This window comes from Harpia harpyja, chromosome 13 (assembly GCF_026419915.1).
Source record: "Harpia harpyja isolate bHarHar1 chromosome 13, bHarHar1 primary haplotype, whole genome shotgun sequence".
Classification (NCBI taxonomy): Eukaryota; Metazoa; Chordata; class Aves; order Accipitriformes; family Accipitridae; genus Harpia; species Harpia harpyja.
Genome location: NC_068952.1, coordinates 1,451,970 through 1,473,101, shown reverse-complemented (window position 1 = coordinate 1,473,101; position 21,132 = coordinate 1,451,970). Strand labels below are relative to the sequence as shown.

General features: G+C 43.6%; 1 protein-coding gene across 4 annotated transcripts in view; it reads left to right on the top strand.

The window, feature by feature from the left end:
* Positions 1 to 21,132, top strand: part of SNX5 (sorting nexin 5) — a 39,030-nt gene that overhangs the window by 1,964 nt on the left and 15,934 nt on the right. Inside the window, exons 1-13 of one of the 4 annotated variants that reach the window (XM_052805486.1) lie at positions 2,211 to 2,264; positions 7,201 to 7,305; positions 7,811 to 7,921; positions 8,497 to 8,618; positions 8,946 to 9,069; positions 9,699 to 9,794; positions 10,677 to 10,782; positions 10,862 to 10,937; positions 11,783 to 11,822; positions 11,911 to 11,997; positions 13,117 to 13,276; positions 14,035 to 14,120; positions 15,155 to 15,724. In XM_052805486.1, the coding sequence (XP_052661446.1) occupies positions 2,226 to 2,264; positions 7,201 to 7,305; positions 7,811 to 7,921; positions 8,497 to 8,618; positions 8,946 to 9,069; positions 9,699 to 9,794; positions 10,677 to 10,782; positions 10,862 to 10,937; positions 11,783 to 11,822; positions 11,911 to 11,997; positions 13,117 to 13,276; positions 14,035 to 14,120; positions 15,155 to 15,202 (1,200 nt within the window). In that variant the 5' untranslated portion in view covers positions 2,211 to 2,225 and the 3' untranslated portion in view covers positions 15,203 to 15,724. Of the gene's footprint in view, positions 1 to 2,199; positions 2,265 to 7,200; positions 7,306 to 7,787; positions 7,922 to 8,496; positions 8,619 to 8,945; positions 9,070 to 9,698; positions 9,795 to 10,676; positions 10,783 to 10,861; positions 10,938 to 11,782; positions 11,823 to 11,910; positions 11,998 to 13,116; positions 13,277 to 14,034; positions 14,121 to 15,154; positions 15,725 to 21,132 lie in introns of those variants that run through there. The other 3 variants (XM_052805490.1, XM_052805489.1, XM_052805488.1) reach the window with 3 other exon arrangements.

The window sequence follows — 21,132 nt, the reverse complement described above, 5'->3', positions numbered from 1 at the left end:
AAAGGCACTTCAGAAATTGAGTAGTGGGACTGCCAAGCTAAGCTTGTGCAAATACCCTGGTATTTCTTAATGTCAATGGCTTGATAGTATTTTAAAGGCTCCAGTCTGCAGCTAAACTGTTCTAGATCAAAATACTGAGAGTGAGTATTGTAGCCCCTCTTTCTCAGAACAGTCAGTGGAAGACAAAATGGCACGTCATAGCCTGGGACTTGCTGTTATCAGTCCTGAACAGTGGTTCTCAGTGCTGGACAACTTCTGCTACGTGTTCTGGAAAGAATGAGAGCCTACCAGATCTTGCTTATTCGTTGCAAGAAAACTGCTTCTGCATGCTGCTGGGCCCAAAAGCAAGTAGGGAGATGAACTGCTAGCAAGGTGAAAGCTACCGAGTAAGGGTAATGTACTGTCAAGGATGCATAGCCTTCAGGAAGCTGGCCCAGCAGTTTGGGCTAATGACACAATTTCAGATCCATGGGAGGTGAAGAGGGCATGGTGAGGCTGTATTGCTGAGACTCCTACCTCTAGCTCCAGCCTTGCTGCACAAGGTCAGCAAAACATTCTTGTAGATGCTGACTGTGGCTTAGGGGTTTGCTTCTGTTGCACAGTTTCCATTTTAGCTGGGCATGCTTCATGTTACAGATGGCATATGGGCTAAAAGTGCTTAGCCAAAGGCTGTGCTCTGCAGGCAGACTGCTGCAGCAGGGTGGATTTGGCCTGTGCTGCCAAAGCTGTTGCTTGACCCTTTGAGCTGAGGAAGCAGTGGGTTGGGTGGAGGTGTCCTGTGTGGAGCAAGGTGAGATAGAGAGGCTTTTGCTCAGAATATGGGATCCTTGAATGTTGATAGTGTCTTTCCCACAGCTCCCTCCTGTTGTGTGGAGGTGTGTGACTGCTTGGTTCCTGCAGAGGGTGATGCAGAAATCCCTCTGACAGGAAGGCTAAGTGATCAGGCCAGCTTATTGCACAGCCAGTGGCAACAGGTGCTCTGGCTATAGAGGCTGCCTTCTGCTTACTTGGCAAGCACTGCACTTGGTGAGGAATGCCGTTTCAATGCGACTAAATTGAGCTGTTATTCACTCTTTATCTTTGTTTTAAGCAAAATAATTCAGTCATTGCATCACGAGTTCTACAGTGCAAAGTCACAAATGTGGGAAAGCATTTTCTACAGCATAAGTAGCAGCATGAAGACTTGTTCAATTTTCCTTGTTATGTGTAACTCAGACTACTTCAGGACTGTTTCAGCTGAATGTCAGAGAGCTAACAGCAAGTCTGTCACCAAGGCTGCAAAACCAAAGCTTCATATCTACTGTATTGGCTCTTTACTGCTGCATGCGTGCAGTGTACTTTCAGACATATTTTTAATATCTTGATTAAAGGGAAACTTAAGCTACTTGTGCTGAATATGACTGAAAGGTAGTTCCAGCACCTAATGCTGCTAATATTTGCAGGCCAGATAACTCTGAAAGTCTGCTGTTTAACTCCTGGGTGGTGAAACAAGGTCCTCTGGAACTGAGGACTCTGTATAAACTGCCAGAAAACATCATGATCTTTTAGTGCTCTCTGGAGAGCACTTAAACTGGTTTAATTAGAAAGACTACTCTGTAAAAAGTAATGGATTCTGGGTAGTGGCAGATGTAATTACTACTGAAGTCTTGTTTGTGGCTGTTGCTTGAATGACAGCAGGGAGGTGATCAGTAAGAGGAGAGGGTTTTTATAAGGTAGCTGACAATAAGCAGAAGGCTCTGTGACATGTAAGTCCTTGTGGAAGGGCTCCTTCTGGGAGCCCAGCTATGTGGAAAACCCCAGATTAATCTGACTTTGCGAATAAATACAGATTCTTATTTCACTAGCAATCAGATGTTGTACATGGCTGCTTGCACTGGCAGATTCTTTTGTTAGAATGCAGAAGTAACATCGAGTCATCTAGAGCTGATGCTAAAACTGCAAAGGGCGTAACTTTAAAAGCAGCCGTTCAGGCCACTCAACAGAAGTGAGCGGCCTCGGTGGCTGAGGGCATATCCTTCCACTGGATGCCTGCAAGCATGAAGATGTGTTTGCATTGGGTGAGGCCCAGTAAGAAACTTAGGTCTGTCAAGCTGAAGCCTGGGTAGCTGATGGTCATCACTGGATTGTACTTCAATGATCCAACTCTTTTGTTGTTTTTTTTAACATCTCTAAGCAATAGAAAAAAAAGCAAGTGCTGTAAAACTCTACCTGGATTTGTCACAGCAATGCTCTCTGCTGTCTCTTCTCTTGGGCTTCCAGATCAGGTGATTATCATTGTGTCCTAATTAGTACCATAATATCTATTTTTAGTCTTCTGGTCCTGAAGCCTAGAAACATTAATCAATATGATGACTGTGTGTTATTCTGGAGGGCACTGCTTGATGTCTTGTTCTCATTACCAGGTCAGACAGTTGTGGTGGACAGTATCTTTACTGAACAGGGAGAAGTTCTTCTTGAGTCTTTAAGAAACCCTGGGGATCCCAATACAAAAGGCATGAGCCTAGAAGTGGAAGGCATCAGAGCAGCTGTAACAGTTGCTGTAGTCATTGCAAACCAGAACCCTCTAAGCTGTTTCTGAGAAAGGGAAATGAGAGGTGAAAGTGGGGGCACTGTGATGAGTTTGGGTGAGTGTTTCAGTTTGCAGCCCAACCCAGCTGTTTCCCCACTGTGCTCCTCCGGGAGTCACCATCCTCTGTACCTCTTTGGGCATGTGCTGCAAGTAAGGAATAATCTCTTGCCAGCTGCTGAGCTTGGATTATATCCCCTCGAGGGTGTGGGGTGACAGACTGGTTTCTGGTAACTGGCATGGGGAAACTTCAGTTCTGCTGCCCACTGCCTGGAGTGCAGGAAAGAAGCAATGATGTCATACCAGAGAAATGCCTCCAGATATGAAGTTGCTGCCAGACATGGCAGGCCAGAGAGCTAAGATGGAGTGGTTTCCTGGGAAGGCCTTGGGTTGGGTGCCTGCTGTGATCCAGGAACAAGCCTGGGGCCTGGAGATGAAAGTCTAATTCCTTTGGTCTGCACAGCCTTCATGTGACCATAAGCAAGTTGGTCTTTGTTCCTGCTTGTAGGATGGGGGATGGTGGAATGAAAGGTCCTGAATGATGAGCTGCTAATGCTGCAGGAGCAGGTGCTTGTGTTGGTGTGAAACATCTGCTTTAGGTGCTCACTGGGTTAGTGCTTTATAGAGCTGTGGTAACAAGAGGGGAGCTTCTTGCTTCTGGTTCAGTGGAGAAATGCTGCTCCAGCACTTTCTGTAGGGAAACAAAGCACTCTGTCCTCCTGAAGTCAGACTGTGTGTATGCTCTCTTTGTAGTCTGAGCCTTGCTGCCATGATTGTGTAATCCTAAGGGTCTCTGGCCTGGAGTTAGGAGCCCACAGTGACCTTCACAGGACTAGAGCAGACCAGTGGTTTTCATGAGCCTCTGTTTCATATGGCTTCAGGTCCTTCACTGAAGACCAGACTCCTGAAGGGTAGTGGTGACAATCCTGTGCTGTTGTCAAATAGTGATATGCTTGATGTTTTAGCCTGCAGTGGCCTCTAAGTATAGGCTGGGTCATGTACCTTTAGAGCAGATATTTAGGATAGGAGAGGTAGAAGATTTTTTTTTTAGCAAGTGCCTTCATGTAGTCCTGAGGGGCAGAATCCCATCACTGTATATAGGGGTGTTCTTGACTTTTGTCCTGTTTCTGGGCTGCTCTCACACTTTGGGCTGTATGTATAGCACACACTGCTCTGGAGTGCGCAGCTGAGCATGGCTGCTGACTCACAGTTGCTTCTGTGTAAATAAGGCCCTGCTGGGGCAATAAGCTCTCCTGCAGTAGCCTTCCTGGGGATTGTTGAAGCTGTAGGTTATGTGTTCTTGCCCCATTGCCTCTGCAGTTTATAGTGCTAGTGCAGGGGAGCAATGCCTGTGACATGGACTGGTTTAATCAGACAAAGCAGTACCATCTTGTGTCTATACCTGCCCATCTCTTGTGCAGGCAACTACTAGGCATGGAGGGGTGTGCAGACAGCATCTAATCATGGGTTACTTTCTCCACAAGACTTAATAAGAAAGTTCACAAATTCAGGACTGGCTGATTTGTGTAATCCTTTCCTTAGTTTAGCTGAGAGGAAGCAGTTTCCTTTGGCTTATCATACTTTCTAGACTCAGCAGTTCATATTGTTAGCACTGCTGATCCTGTTTGGACAGTAAAGATAAGTAAGCAGGATGAAAAACACTGGGGTCTGCATCTTGCTGCTTTGGCTGCTAGTGTTATCTGGCTGGGAAACACTGACCAACTTGCCTTTCATTCAGTTGGCAACAGACTGTGAGCTGTGCTCCAGGTGAAACTAATGTCTAAATGGTGGCCTTCTACCTATCCTTCCTCTAGGGCCCAAATGGGGTAGCTTCTGCTTACACCAGTGTCAGTGACCTCTGAGTCATGCACCTTTGTGCTGTTTGGTCTGTGCCTTCCTAGCAAGTGCCAGAAACACATGCCTGTAGAGGAATGTAATAATCTGTCCCGTGGGGTGACTGGAGAGAAGTGACTATACTGTTGGAGTCCCTGTTGTGTTTGGAGTCCTACCATGTCCATTTGGATGCGAGCGGTGCTGGGACTGCTAGGAACTGTGTTCCAGGGCATGCTCTGTAAGCTCAACATTCTTGCTCGTTGCCAAGGCAATACCCAGGATGGGATAAAAGCCTCCTGTCCTGCAGAAGTCAGAATGGGAAGCTCAGTGTGCTGTGTATGAGGTCTCTCCATAGTCATAAGGCTTAAAGGTGTATCTCTTACCTACCTCCTCCTAACTCTAGCTAACAGCTAGTATGCAGCAGGTAGAATTCTTTCCAGTGTGGCTGGAAGGATGAGGGTACAGTGACTGGGGTATTCCTCACTTACGCATGAGAGCCCGATCATAGATGATAGCAGTAACCATCAGTGGTAGGGGAGTCTAGGCAGGAGCAGGCTGGATAGAGGCAAATGCATGCTAGCCTGACAGCTGTGTCCTCTGCAGGCAGCCAGAGAGACTTGTCATCTACCAGATCTGGACTGCAGTACACAGATGGCCAGACTGGGGGGAGGGAGTTTCCAAAGCTTTTGGAAGCAAAGATTCACCTTACAAAGGGCAACCTCTCAACAGTTCTTATGTAGCTTTACAGAAGCTTAAGGCAGCATTCAAGCAATCTGTGATATGACAGGCTTGTTCAGATGTTGTCTGGCACAGTTTGCTTGTGGGCTTCAGTGCTGAAACATGCTTAGCAGGTAGTAGGGGCAAGCTCCGGGCTGGTGGGGTCTGTGCACTAGTATGCTGCAGGGTGGTGAAACAATATTGGTTGTGGCCCAGTTCTCTAGCTTGCTTCCTTGGGAAGGCATTCAGAATTATCTCTAAAGGATAACCTTGGGATTCAGCCTGGCTCTGACAGTCACTCTTCGGCAAACTTCCTGTGTTGTGACCTTGATCTCTGGCAATTTCTCTCTTATGCAGAAAATAATTCTTATTTGTTAGGCTGCAGCACTGAAGGGAGGGCCTCTTAGAAGACAGGTTTCATAGCATAGGAACCACTATAATATGATAGGTTAAGGTTTCTCCATGCTTCTGGACTACTGATGACTGAAGCTGGTGATCACCAGTGTTTAATAGCTTGTAAAAGTCTATTATTTGGTACCTAAATACGTGATTCTACTTGATGTAAGAACTTGGATGTATGCATTAATCTTGGTAATCTATGCTGGATATGCCTAAACTTCTTTGCTTGCTTCTGAGGTCATGTAGGGAATTGAAGCCTTTTGTCTTCAATGGTTGGGTACAAGCAGTGAAGTATGACTTGATAAAGAAAGTTCAAACTGTAAACCAGAGGGAGAAATGGGCTGGTGGCTGCTCTAAGTCAGAAAGCTCTGTCCTTGTAAGGAATTTCAGTAGGACTATAACTTGAGGATGCTAGTGGTGTGTAACCTAGAGCATCTTCAACTGAGAAGGCTATTCCACTGCTCTAGAAAAGTTTAAGTACAGTTGAATTTATATTCTGGATGTAGGCTGTTGGAATGAAGAAGTAAGTCCCTGAAGGAAGATGCTGGCTCTGTTTAAGGCTTGTCTGAAGCACTGGGAAGGCAAGTCTGGTGTTTGTTGAACCTGGTAGGCTCTGAGGTCTCCTGTAAAGGATGCCTCACATAGCATGCTCAGAAACATCTTCCAAGCTGCTCTGAGTAGAAACAAATAGCATTAAGATGTTGCCAGACACAAAGCTCTGTCTAGAAAGGGTAAGACAAAACCTGCATTTGGGAGAGGAAGAGACTTGCAGTTACAAGCAATAAATAGCTGTTTGTAAAGCAAAGTTTGGATATCATTGAGGCTATTTCTTGTATCAGCTTATTGGGGCTTTCTTTAACAGTAAATGTGCATTCTAGCAGCAATGAGTAATATGATGCCAGGTATCCTGAAAATAAGATTAAACGGATGCAGTGATAGCGCCACAGTGTTCTTGGGTTTTGTTCCTGTTTCTGGCAAACAGTTGGCTCAGACTTTATGGGAGCCTAAAGAGGCTTTGTGTCCCCCTTTCTCTAGGATCAGAGAGAATGTAGCCTCTGCAGCTGTCAGAACAGCTACTGGAACATGTGCAGTAGTTTGGGGAGATCAGAATGGCAGTGGTGACCAGTCTGGGCCTGGTGAGAAAGCATCAGGCTCTTGCTTATGGCTTGTAATAGGTAAAATCACTTCATTTTTCTTGCCTTAGATTAAAGCAGCATTCTGATCTAAGGGTGAGGAAACGGATCACAAGGCTAGGCTCTTAAGAGCTGTTGTGCCACATATTGTGGAGGCACAGGCTAATGGAGAGAACTATTAGGGTTGTTGCTATCTTCTAAATGGCATAATAGGCCTTGGCTTGATGTGCTCCAAGTAAACAAGCTGGAGAAGTACTAGAAGGAGAATGCTTCTTTTGACATAAGACTTGCCAAATACCTCTAGTGCAAACTGTAATGATTGGTTCTTTAGACTTTAAGCTAACAAGGCTTTTTCCTTTCCTGTGTTTGGAAGGAAAGGCTTGTTGCAGTGATGTCCAGGTAGTGTCAAGGCTGTCATGCTTGCCCATATGTGCTGTTCTTGGAGGCAGCAGTTTAGTGCAGTGTGGTTCTTGTTGACAGCTGATGACCAGTCTAGCTTCACTAAACCTACTTGATGCTTGAACAAGGCTTATACTGTGAATTCTGTTGCAGCTGAGGTCTGTATCTGTAGACCTGAATGTTGATCCTTCTCTCCAAATTGATATACCCGATGCCCTAAGTGAAAAGGACAGAGTGAAGTTCACTGTACATACTAAGGTAAGATTGTGGGGTAGAAAGAGGTCTTCATAAATGTTATGCAAGTAATCTGTGTATTTGTAATACACGTACCTGTAAAGATGGGCTTGGCAATGAAGGAAATCTAATTAGATGAAGGTTCTCCACTTAAAGGTGGCCTGAGGGTGTGTATATATATGCAGAAACTTCAGATTTCCTAAGGCTGAACACTGTCTAAATAGAGACAAGGTAGCTGATATACTAAATTGGCTTTGCTAAGGAATCCTAGCTTGACACCAGAAGGCTGGGGGGTAGGGGTGGGGAAACCAGCTACTGTGAAACTTTACAAAATAAACTGCATTAATGCTGTTCCACAACAGTGTCTTTTCTTTAAATAGTAGTAAGGCTCTCAAATGAGTGCCAGCTCAGCTAAAAGGGAGTAGGCGAGGCTCTTACTAGGCAAAATAGCTTCCTTTGGAAACAGACAGAACTGTTTCTAAAAGCACTAATTTACAAAACAGTAGGGCTTCTATATCTTCTCTTCCAGACTACACTGCCAGCTTTTCAAAGCCCTGAGTTTTCAGTTACAAGGCAGCATGAAGACTTTGTGTGGCTGCATGATACGCTCACTGAAACTGAAGAGTATGCAGGACTCATTGTAAGTACTTCCTAAAAAATTTAATTCTAAATGAAAGACAATGGCAATTTAAAGTGCATACTAATAAGAGCATGAAGTTTGCTTTACCAATGTTACTATGATGACTTGGGTATTCCGTATCCTTCCTTTTGCCTTAATTCCCAAACAACTTGAGTGGGGTGGATTTGTTAACTTTCCGTATAGCTTGGAGCAGCAAAACAAGATTGATACTCAGAGTCCCTGACTCTATGGTTGTATTAATATCTGCCTGAAGATGACACAGTGAAATACTCTATTAAATATAGTCTTTCCTATCATGATTCTTTAGGAGGTCCTGTGGGCCACAGAAGATGGCTGGATATGGGGTGGATTATAGAGGTTGTTCCTCTTGGTTGGTTTCCTCCTGGGGCAGGGGTAGCACAGACCTGGGAGGGGCGAAGAGGGACCTAGACATCAACATGCCTCTAGAATTCCTGGGTGCAGAGCCTTCCTGGCTTGCCATGACCAGGCAAAAGGGCCTCCTTCCAGAGGAAGCTGGAAGTAATTTTGGAAAACTTTATTTGCTAGCATCTATCACTAACCAATTCCTTGGCTAGATACCTCCAGCACCTTCAAAGCCTGACTTTGATGGTCCCAGAGAGAAGATGCAGAAGCTAGGGGAAGGAGAAGTGTCTATGACAAAAGAAGAGTTTGCCAAAATGAAGCAAGAGCTAGAAGCGTAAGTAGAATGAGTCTACTGCCAAAAGCTGCACTTAGAGAAGCCTCCTGGGAGAGCAACCTATTTGGTGATAACTGATCTTGAGTGTGACTGTTTTGAAGGGTGTCTGCTGCTGCATAATCTTTAAAATCCTGGAGCTGGGGAGCTGGCAAAAGTTTCTCTCAAACTGGAAAACTTCCTAAAGAGATTGAAAATAGCTTCTCTATCAGTAGCTAGCTATTTCAGAAGTGTGCAGTTGCATATTGTCACTGGCTAAACTTAAAGCAATTCTTTGTATATTGAAGAAGGCAGTACAAGAGAGGATCTCAGTCTGTTCTTTCCTTTCAGTGAATACCTCGCTGTCTTCAAGAAGACTGTATCGTCACATGAAATCTTCCTTCAGCGGATTTCTTCTCATCCTGTGCTCAGCAAGGATCGCAATTTTCATGTTTTTCTGGAGTATGACCAGGATGTAAGACACTTTATCTCCTTTGAGTGAGGCAATATGTTAGGAGTGCTGTCACTTTTTCTGGGCCCAGTCAGAATGTTATGTAAATCTATGTGCAACACCAGCAAGCAGATATTGCCGGTACTTCTGTGAGATGATTAAAGGATGAAAGCCTGACAGTTAGACCTTTCTCTGCCATAAATCTCATAGTGTTTCTTAATCCTAGTGAAGTTGGTTAGGAAGCCAACATTGTGTGTCTTTATCTTAGGAACAAGTATGGTTCAGGTGTACCTGTGCTGTGTTGCATGGTCCTAAAATGGAAGAATGAAGGTGTATTAAAGTTAGTACTGCATCTCTTTTGTGACACCTAATTATGAGTGATAGATGCTGATCCAAGATATGCAAGGAGAAAATTAGCTGTTTCTGGGAATGGGAAAAACCTGTGGCACAGAATAGTTGAACAACTTGTAGTCAAGCCATATGTTACATAAGCCATGTTTATACAGCTTATACAGGTATTATGGAGAGCTTGGAAATCAGCCTGCTCTGTCATATGCTAGTTATAAATGAAGTTACTGCACTGCAAGTGTCAAAATAGTCTCTTTTTCCCCCCTTGGGATAACTTTAAAGCTGTCTTGGCCTCTGTGTTGCAGCTGAGTGTTCGGAGGAAAAACACAAAAGAGATGTTTGGTGGCTTTTTAAAAAGTGTGGTAAAGAGTGCTGATGAAGTTCTCTTCTCTGGAGTCAAGGTAAGGTAGTTGGTTTACCTCTTTCTTACCCTAATCTTGATTATTTCTTTCTTCCTGCTCCAGGGAAGTTAGTTATGTCTGCTTCAGTCTTGATGTGCGTGAGGCTTGGTTAGTAATGCTAACCTTCCTTGTTACTGCTGTCCCAAGTTGGGTGGAGTAGCCTATATTAATTTTGACTTCTGTAGAAATAAGACATTGAAAGCTATAGGCTGTTAAAAATTTAAGTGTATACTTAAAGTTTCTGGTGGATGCAGAAGAGTTGCCTTAACACCTGGTACTGGTGGGGAGGAAGGAATTACACCTTCAGCAAATGTGGTCATGGCTTTTGTCTACCTTGGAGCTCTGAACAGACATGATTTATGGGCTTCTGCTTGCACTAGATGAGATCAAATACCAAAGACTTCTGTAACTGGTCCAGCTTCAGCTTTTCTATCGTGTTGCCATGGCAGCTCTTTCTAATAGAATTGCTGTCCTAAACACAATGTCATGAAACATTACAGTACATATGTTTGGTGGGGATATGAGGCAAGCTTGTAAGCTGCTTACTGCTTAGCTAGTGTGTTGCAGCAGGCCTGGGAAATAAAATTCCAGCAGTTGGTAGCCCTAAGGGCTGTCCAATACCAACTTACTGGTTGCTTGTTGGTTACTCAACTTGACACTAGTTGAGTGTCAAGTCTACCCTCATTGCAAAAAAACCTTGCCAAACAGCTTGGTTTGTCATACCCTTGGCTGAGGATCTTGTCTTGAACTCTGTTCTTCAGTACAGATGGATAGGTGTAATGCTCAGGTGGCTATGGTTATTTCTTTGGCCCTTCCCAAAACAAGGAAGAGCTTGTATTCTGTGGTAATGTAACTGACTTAACAGGTCCTACTCTCTTTCAGGAAGTAGAAGACTTTTTTGAGCAGGAGAAGACTTTTCTTGTAAACTACTACAACAGAATCAAGGATGCATGTGCAAAAGCAGATAAGATGACAAGATCTCATAAAAGTGAATCTTTTCAAAGACCTTTCTAAAGACTTTGCAGTCTTGCTGATTTCAGCCTGAAAACCTTGTCTTGTTCTTGCAGATGTTGCAGATGACTATATTTATACTTCAGCTTGCTTGAACAGCCTGGCATTAGAAGAACCTACGGTTATCAAAAAGTAAGCAATTCTAACTGTTCATAAACATATCCTGAGTCTGGGAATATCAAGTTCCTTCTGTAAAATCCAGGGGATTGAGTCATAGCTGGTTTGAGTTTCTTGAATTGCAAGCAAGTGGCACTGAAACTTTCTTTCCTCTGATGCTCCTGGTGCGGCAGACCTAAAACTATCAATTGCATCTGACTCTTAGCTAGCTGATCTTTTGCCAGTTGTGCCTTAGAGCTGAATTGTGCTGGTCATCAAAGCTCCTTCTAAACAGAAGTCTCCTTGAATTTTTTTCAGGTCACAAACTCCCAGAGAATATGGGAGAAAGGGGTTATGTATCTGTGTTTTAATATGCTGTTAAATACAACCACAGCTTACACTAGGCCTGTATTATCTCCTGGACCTTTAAAGTTCCAGAATAGTAGGAGTTTTTTAAGCTACAGAAACCTAGTCACCTTTTCTGAGGTGAATTCTTCCACCTCTCTAAACTCTGCTCTCAGTTTACCCAGATCTTATTAAAACAGAGTATATAGCTGAATAAATAAGACAGTTCATCCTTCTTGGAGGGTAGCAGTAGGGAAATTCTCCACAAGACCTTTATGCCCTAGAGATCAGTGTTGTTACTTTAATGGTGTCTAGCTGCTCAACTGTACTAGTCTGTTAGGCTGGAATCCAGCACCTCTTGCATTGAACCTTTTGTCCAGGTCTTTGCCTAGACCTGAGTTCTTTTCAAGCCCTTGTCCGGGCCTGTAGGCAGGAGTAAACGCCAGCCTCCAGCTTTTTTGTTTCCTGCCAATTGATCCTGGCATTTATCAGACTAAGAAGTATCTAAAACTTCCTTATGCATTTTTTTCCCCTAGGTACTTGTTGAAAGTTGCTGAACTCTTTGAGAAACTCAGGGTAAGAGAAGCTTTTGGTGGGGGGGGAATCTCTGAATCTGGATGTTGCTGTTTCCTCTTACATACCAACTATCTCATCTTTTCTGCAGAAGGTAGAGAGTAGAGTTTCATCTGATGAAGACTTAAAGCTCTCTGAACTGTTGAGATACTACATGCTCAATATAGAAGCTGCTAAGGTGAGAACAGTTTTCTTTTTGAAGCTTAGTTTTATTACAGGCATCGTGACTTGCTCATGGTTTTCTTTGTGCTTTAAGATGACAGGAAGGTGGACCCTTGCTTTGCTTAAGAAACCTGGCAGTCCTAAACCACAGCAGAATATAGAAGCTATATATTGGCTAGCTGCAGTCCAGCCCACTTACAGAAGGGCTGTTTAAGATCTCCAACCAGTTTTTCTCTGGCATGTAGAGAGGAAGAACTCTTTAAATAATCTGTAAGTAAGTTAGAGCAAACCATTTGAGTCTGCAGCCCTAACCCTTCCCCTGCCTGAGTACTTGACTTGTCAGTAAAACCAATGATGACTAATTACAAATCTTGAAGTAAATCCCACCTACTAAAGTACTTTGTCATGAATATGCAGTAACATGTGAAGGCTATTGGAGTCTAGACTTCCAAGAGGGGTTTGCTAGATTGATGTGACTGCAAAAGCCTTGCCAGCAACTCTTTTCTAATCAATACTTGACTTGGCAAGGGGGTGACTATGCTGAGAAATGGTATCTAGGTATAACCTGATGGGCCTCTTCACCTAGTGTCATACCTCTAATGTCATGTACCCTGGAACATTTGCTACGGGCTCTCTGTGTGGTGTACTGCTGTTTAGATATCAAGACTATACTGCTGCTAGATTAGAAGGGAATTGGTCCTGAGACCTGTACTGCTTCTCATGTCTAGGTTAGTATATTGCTTTGCTCAAGCTTCACTGTCAGATCTCCAACAAATTAAATGATAGTGTATCCCTTCTTAGAAGTAGACTGAGGGAATTCAGAAAGTGCTATTCCTCCTTAGTGGAGAGGCCCACCTCATAAAAGGATAAAGCTACTTTAAGGGAAGAAGCGATGTCTACAGTAGCCCTTGGACTTCTTTGACTAAGGCACAAGTGACTGTCCTGAAAACTTGGCACTGCACTGGTGAAAGGCTCCTGTTGCTATGCTAAGAGCATAGCAGGTTATAATAGCTTGTTGAAGAAGCAGAATCTGGCGCTGAAAGAAGCGAAACCTCCTGCTGCTAAGGTAGTTGTAACCTCAGTTTGGGAAGTAGTCCCCTTAAGGCTTTGATGCACTATTTCTGTTTACTTTCAGGATCTTCTGTACAGACGTACAAGGGCTCTTGTTGATTATGAAAATTCGAACAAAGCTCTAGATAAAGCCAGGCTAAAGAGCAAGGACGTCAGGCTGGCTGAGGCACATCAACAGGATTGTTGTCAGAAGTTTGAAAAGATTTCAGAATCTGCAAAACAAGGTAAAACAGGCTTTGCTATGTTTATGCTGAAGGGAGATCTTAATGCAGTCTGTGTCTCCAACTGACCTTCAGCTACTGAAGGCTTCTGAGCACTCTTCTGAAGCAAGTAGTCTGAAAATCTCAAGGGCAGTATAGATGCCTGTAAAATTAATGCAGCTAAATATTTTCAAGAATGATTGTCTGAGGCAGAGCAATGTCAGTACTAGACCAACCTTAATTATAAGCCCCTAGAATTTGCTTTCCAGACCGAACTCTTGTTCTCAGCCTCCACCTGAAGGTAACTATTCAGGCTTCTGATTATCTCAATTAGAACTGTGCAAACAGGCTTTTACTCTGTCCCAGTATAGCTGAGTGCCTCATACAGAGTTTCAAACACTGGTTCTTAGCAGATGCCTTTGGACAATATAAAACAGAGGAAACATGCTTTCATGGTACACATGCTACTCCTTTAATCTTCTTGGTTTTTAAATGTTCTGTGTTCTCACAGAGCTTGTGTGGTGGCTTACTTTTGTTTTATTCCAGTTGTCTTTCTACAAAACCTTTCTGTCTTAGACAAGCTGTTTCCTCACCAAGATGTCAGTGTCATGTGATGAGTGCATTTCTGGCTAGGAACAGCAAGACTAACTCTTGAACCTTTTTGTGGTCAAATACTGTAACTAGAGCTGTACCACAGAACTCATTAAACATAAGGGGCATTACTGAAAATTCAGTCACACTTTGTGCATGTCTCATCTTTCTTTGTTCTTTTTTCCCTACAGAACTGATGAGCTTCAAACAGAAGAGAATAGCAGCATTCCGCAAAAACCTAATAGAAATGGCAGAACTGGAAATAAAACATGCAAAGGTGTGTTCTTTTTGGAATTTAACAGGCATAGCTTGAGGGAAGTGAGTACTGTGTAACTTGGAGGATTTGCTGGGTTCCCTTTAAAACTAGGAAGTGTAAAATAGAACAGCTGGGCTCTTCAGCTGAGATCTGAAGAGGGGAAGGAAAGGAAGTGTAAAGCTATAGGTGCAGTGCATACAAAGAACAAATACTGACAGTTATCTGTCCTGTGCAGAAAGTCTGTTTTCAACCTGTCACTCCTAGGACATCAGCCTATTGCACTGCAAGTAAGAAGTCTCAATTTTGCAGGTAGTACACAACAGCTTGCCTAACTTGCCATCAGGCAGACTCATCTGTGGGGTTTGACACCTCCTGCATCTAGAGGCAGCTGCTGCTTGAAGTGTTCCTGAGTGCTGTGAGAGCACATCCTGCAGCTTGTGATCTAGCTGTCAGCCCTTCTCACTTGGCTTGTCAGTGAAGGAGAACACTGGCTTTGTAGCAGCCTCTGCCAAGCTTTACTGAGCAGGCTTGAAGTAGGCTGTGGAGACCACACCATGTACTGCCAGCTTAATCCAGGAAAGTGTACACAGGTTGCAGGGTCTGTTAATTTAGTGTAGAGAAAGCAGGAAGAGTCAGGAAGAGGTAACTGTATCTTCAGCTCCTTTTGAAGAAGGAAAGTCTAATTTCCCACTCCCTGAGAGTCCTGGAGTTCACAGGTAGCTACTTCAGCGCTGAGCTTGAATGTGACATATAAAAGGCTTGACAATAATGCTCAGTTTGGCCCACTTTAAAAACTTACTGCTGTCTCTTGTCCCTCTCCTTCCCACAAACTGAGTCATGGTTGCAGGCCTGCAGGAAGAGGCAGATTGCAGACTCTGATCTGATTTTGATGCTTTACTGCTTGAATGCCTGTCTTTGCAGTATGAGCCCTTTAGCATTGTCACAGGCTACAAAATCCTGGGATGGACTTACTATTTTGGAAGCCACTTCATTGTGGAAGGCAGGATTTAAATTATCGGTCATACTCATCTGAAACTAATTCTCTTCCTTTCCAGAACAATGTGTCTCTCCTGCAAAGCTGTATTGACTTGTTCAAGAACTAAGGCGCCTTATTCTGAAAATGTGAAAAAAGCATCAATTGCACTCAATGGCCAGGGGCAACTTATTGGCTTGACTTCATTAGCTTAAAATAAATATTGTCACTGAGATTGTTTAACTAATACTTAAATATGTTGATAGTGATACGTTGACTTTCTTGGTATAAATGAAAGCCGAATTGTGTATGAATTGTCTGGATGTAGCTAACATCCTGTTGGCTGATAACTCAAAATGAGTCAAATGTAAGAAAACAATTTGCTGTTGACTGACTTCATCTAGCAGAAAATGTTTTCTGAGAAGAACTCCTTTTTTGTGGGATCATAAAGTAATCTGTCTCTTCATAGCCCTGATATATTAAACTTGCAAGTGGGAGTGACTTATATAAGTGTAGTAATTTTATAAAGTAAATATCTTAACATTCCACTTCCCAGACAGATTTCTACTACAATATATTTTGAATTTCTATAACTACATTCAGTATTTGTACACTTGGGCAACACAGCAAATAAAGATGTCTGATACAACAAGCTGTTGCTGTATGGCAAGACTTTGTGAGATGTAAAATGACAATCTGAGTTTTCAGGCACAGAACTATTGCAAATTACTCATCTACTGGAGCTCTTCATCCAGAGCACTAGAGAAATATTAGACTCAATAGGATTGTTCTTGAAATGGGTGTTGACGTGAAATGTGGGGACTTCAGGTCAGGATTCTGTTTGAGTAGCTCTCTTAAACTTTTACTTCCTATGTGCTGCATGTGGAGGAAACCAAGCCTTTCAAAAGCATTCATAGGTATAGATGGCTTGGACTCCTTCAGACTACTTCACAGTGCTTCATATTTTGCCAATATTCACACTTCCTGCTAGCAACAAGAGGCTGTTTAAAACTTCAGGTCTTCTAGAAGCACAGCCCTAGCCAGTCTTCTGTAAGATAAACCTCTTTAAACTTAGTATGGCCAACTGGGCATATGCTGCCATAGCTGAGGCAACTTAGCCTATAAACCCCAGGGTCATCTTTCTACAGGTTGGCTATCATCTGGCGTATGTGGATCTAGGTCAGTGAGCCATACCCTTCTAAAGGCAGCTTTGAGTAAGATGAGTATATGAGCCTTGCTTAATTTCTTGTGACTAAACTTCTAATCATGCTTGAAGTAGGCTATGTGGCTATGCTCTGGGCAGACTGCCTGAAGCAGCTTCAACCAGAGAAGCTCTAAGAATGGTCAGCTCAGCGGCAGTATCTAAGGATTGTTCAATTGTTTACTTTTCTGTGACCTATTGCTCTTTCTTTGTAGTACCCCATGAAAACTGAGCAGGTCTTAACAGCAACACCATCCTGCAGCAGTCTAGCTGAAAAATGTCTGAATTCTGTCTCCTTTTACCTTTGTTTGACAGGAACAGTTTGAACTTCTGGTTGATTAAGGTTTCTGGAGTTCATGCTCAGCTTCTGCCCAAATAGCTCAGTTCCAGCAGCAGCTGCATAAGTATATTGCCTGTGGATATATGGCCCCTATACAGAAGGGAGCTAGTAGGTAGCATTGCTGTTACCTATGACAGATGTCATACAAAATCTTAGCTACTTGTCCTGGGGCAACTAGTGGTCCCAAGCTGGACAATTCACGCTGGCAAATATTTGGCTTTTCCTAAAAAGGCATGCTGTGCCTCTTGCCTTCTCTTCTGGCTGCTTCATCCTATGCTCTGCTGATCTGCCAGCTGTGCCAGGATGAGCTTCTCCTAGTGTGCTGTGGCTCTCAAGCCATGGTTCATGCCCTTTTGCATCTATTGCCTATGGTGTAGAAGTAGCATCTTGCTTATGCTGTTTTACAGAAAGACCCAGCATATAACAATATTTTACTGAACCTAGCTCCAGTAGCTGGGTGGTTTTTGTGAATCAAAGTCAGTAGCAAGGAACTTGCAGCCTATGCACCTAACTGCCTCTGGGCTGAGTCTGAAGAAGTTGAGCTCTGGCTATGTTTATCCTAAACTACTTCAACTCAGTTCAAAGGCCTGCCTTATTTTTCAGCCAGAGAAAGGCTGCAGCTAGTATCGACATGACAAACAATACTTTATGTCCCTATTCCAGAAGTAGTCTAGACTATCGTGGGCTTCATGCACTGCCAGTACCAGTGTGTTTGAAGCTATGCGAGACACCCTTTTTTTTTTTTATAATATTCTTTTAGAGCTTTTTTTATGAGATGCTTGCTTTTGTGTGGTTTGCACTCTAAATTCTTGGCATAGCTTAACTTGGATTAAAGTATCAATCTGATCAGATTAAAAGTATGTAAAAGACTTTAAATGGATGTAATTATGGCTTTATACTGATGTTGTAGTTACTGTAGTTACAGTTAAAATAACTGCAAGAAATGGTAGCTATAAAGCAGTCTCTGCCAATAACACCGTTGCTCTGAAGGAAGCTGTCTTGTGTCAGCTATGCCAGTAGAGTGCACTGCAGTCAGCTTCAATGTCTGAAATGTGTTGATATGGAAAATACTAGTCACAGCACGGATCACATTCCTGGAGGCCAGTGGGTGGCAGGCTGGGACAGCTGCTGATAACTAATTGCATGATGCTTACCCTCAGACTGAGTTGTAATGAAGTACTGGAAAGGCTGCTGCATACCCCAGTGTCTTACCTGGCAGCTGGACATATGTGGGCAGTCTGCTCATAAGGAAGGACAGAAATCTTTAACTAATGTAATAGGACTGAATCTGACTTTCCTTGTAGCAGGGCCTTGAATAAAGCCTTAGCAGAACAAAGATCAGCACAGGCAAGTCAGTGTGATAAGGCAGGTTATCATCAATGTGAAAACAAGTTTTTAGAAATATTGCTGAGACTTAATTTAAAAGGCTGGTTGTGGGGGATGAGAGCAGAGTTTCACACATGTCCCAAACAAGGATTGACTCTAGTGTACATTTACCGATCACATCTGTAAAGCAGTTTACCTTTACAAGCTTGTTGCTCTGGTTATGGGTTGCAAATTGGCTTTTGAGAACAGGCACAACCCTCATCACTGTGATGGTAACTGATGTGAAGAGCCACGCGCCACAGATGTCAGTTCTCCCTCCATTTGAATGAGGTCAGAGGGAACGCTAATGTTTGGTCAAGTTTACTAAGGTTTGTTAGACATCCCACTCTAGTGTTGTTGATGAAGGCAGATGCTGCTACTACCTGGAGCACAAGTGCTTAGGTTAGTTTTATACAATCCCTTCCAGCCACGTTCCCTCCAAGAGTTTAAAAAGCAGGTCTCTGCTAATCCAGCTTGCCTTTCCTGAAATGGGCTAGTGATTTGCCCAGTAGTAGTTCAGCAGGTGCAAATCTCCAGCCTGGAGTCAAGGACATACTCTGTTAACACAGCTGGTAGCAGAGGTGCATCCCCTTGTACCTTGTGCTTGTGGCCTGTGTTACAGGAGGTGGCATAGAGAAATGGCCCTCCAAGGGAGAATGTTTCTACAGGTGTGCAGCTGCTGGGCTTTGTAGGGTGTTATAGGATACAGTGCTCCCTTCTCCACATGGTAAGTTTGGAGTCTAGCTTTTTCTCTTCCATTTTGGGGAGGAGCAGATGTTTTTTGTCCTCCCAACAGAAGTATGGATCCTGAGGAATCGAGCTGTGTGATCAGCATTACAGAGTAAGGAGGTCACCTGTGTCCTTGGACAGCAGTAGTGCATCTCTGCTTACAGAGAAGCAATGATGACTGTTGGGATGGTGCAAGCAAGGTGGACTAGAACCAAGTCCTTGGGTGCTGCAGGTATCTGGCTGTGTCTGTCTTCAGTGGAGCAGAGCTAACAGTTAAGATGGGCACAGAGCAGTGGATCTGGATCACAGTCCAAACGTAGGAGAGGCTAGCAGTGGGATAGCTGGATGCAGAAGGCTGCAGTCCTGGTACGGTGCTTGCAGCAGGTCAGGAATACTAAAATGAGACCATCTTTGGGGTGGGTGAAACAGGTGGTGATTGTACTTAAGAAGTTGACAGTATCTGGATATTGGAAAACTGCAGATGGGAACCAACCTGGTTGCATAAGAGAGGCTCATAAATGTGTCCTGTTGCACAAGATTGTGATTCCAGATGGTGCAATAAAACAGGGTTTTGTAGCCATAGAAAGGGAATGATTAAGTGTCGAGTGTACTTCAAGAAAGAGCTGGTTTGCCCTGGTTTATGCAAGTACTCATGGTTCTAGGAAGACACATCACTGATGCTAAGGCTGGTAAACCAAGCAGAGAACAGTTCCTGTGCCTTTGGGATACAGAAAGCCTGGAGAGAGCTGTGAGCATGGACTCTTACATGCTAGTTGTTGCAGCGTCTGTGCTTCCCACAGGAGTTCTGCAGCTATGACTGGCTTTACAAGCCTGAGAAACTCTGCTAAACACCCTGGCCTGACTGGGGGCAGAAATTCAGCTGCTGTCTGACTTACCTTGGGATGATTACTGATGTTTTAAGTAGAGATTTGTCATGACTAGGTTGTTTTTTGTTTTGTTTTGTTTTTTTTTTAACACGCTCCCCATTTATTCCCTTCCTCTCCATTCCATCCTGTTTCTTCCTGACTGTACACTCTGTAGGGGACCTCTGGTCTGAGGCTCTGACCTTTTAGCAGTTTTGTAGCCTTGTGCTACACTTCTGATAGCAGCAAATGTGAAATTTCTCAAAATATGGAGCTGTGAATGTTTTCTCAGCAGGTATTGACAGTTTCTGGCACTTGCAGTCTCTCTCCAAAAGATCGGGAGGAGCTGCTCGTTTATGCTATGTGAAACGAAGAGCTCTGCAGAGTTCCCATTCTTGGATGTAGCTTTCAGTACTTTCCTGGTATCCCAGCACTTGCTGCTATGCCTGAAAGTACAGTTATGAGTTATTTCACCTTGTGCTCTTAAACACCTGCGTCATCGCTTGGTGACAGTGGAATATCTGAAATGGATTTGAAATCTGTCCGTTTGCAGCTCACTGGTCACCAGTGAATGAACGCAGGCACTGGTGATCCATTTTAATCCCTCAGATTGTTGCCTGGCTCCAGTTTTGGACCTGCAGCTCACTGTTTTCTGAAAACTGTGGTTCATCTGCTATCAAAATGCTGTCCAGTGGCTGAGCTGTGGTGTGGGCTCAGCCTTGCTTTTTGTTTACTTTTTATATTACAAAACCAGTGAGAAGGTCTAGCTGAGATCAGAGTCCAGCTCAGCTGGGTTTTTGTGCTTGCGTGCTAAAAATAATCCCTGCTAGGACTGCTTTGTAACTTGAACAGACAAACAAGAACAGTGCCTATTTTGCAGGGGAGGGAATTCAGGTAGAGTGCAGAAAAGGTGACTTGCCTGTTGTTCCACAGGGAGTTTTTGTCAGAGCCAGAAACTTAAAATGGATCTGAAATTCCACTCCAGGGCTCCTGCTGTCTCAATCCGCTGCTGCTGGAAGCGGTCAAATGAGTGCTTATGATTTTAGTTTGGCTGTCCCTTGGCTGTGGTTTACTGCTCTTCTGTGGAGACATGGTAACTGCTAGTGTGACTGGTCTGCCTCCACTCCAGTGCAGTGAAACGTGTCGGTTTAAATGACTTTTAGTGCTCTTTTCTGTGGGTCTCTCACTTGGCAGTGGAATTGCAAGGTCACGTTCTGCAAGAGAGGGTGGTGGAGTCCTAGGCAGGTATTGTGAGTGCTTCTCTGCTGACGCTTTAGCTTCTTGTCAGCACTCAAAGGTAGAGTGCAGCAGTCAGATTGCGTGCACTCACTGTTTGCAGCACCTTAACTTCTTTTAGGTAAGACTGTAGAAGTCTTCCCCATCAGTTAAGGGATTCTCATTCCCTTTCTGTGTTTAGTATTGCTTTGCTGTTACTTAAAAACTTTCCTAAGCCTGTTCTGTGTGGGGAAAATGCCCCTGAGAGTCTGATTCAGTGGTATAAAATAAGCATGAAAAAGAAGTTTAAGGTTCCTGTTTAATGCTAGCCCACTACCTGCTTTGAG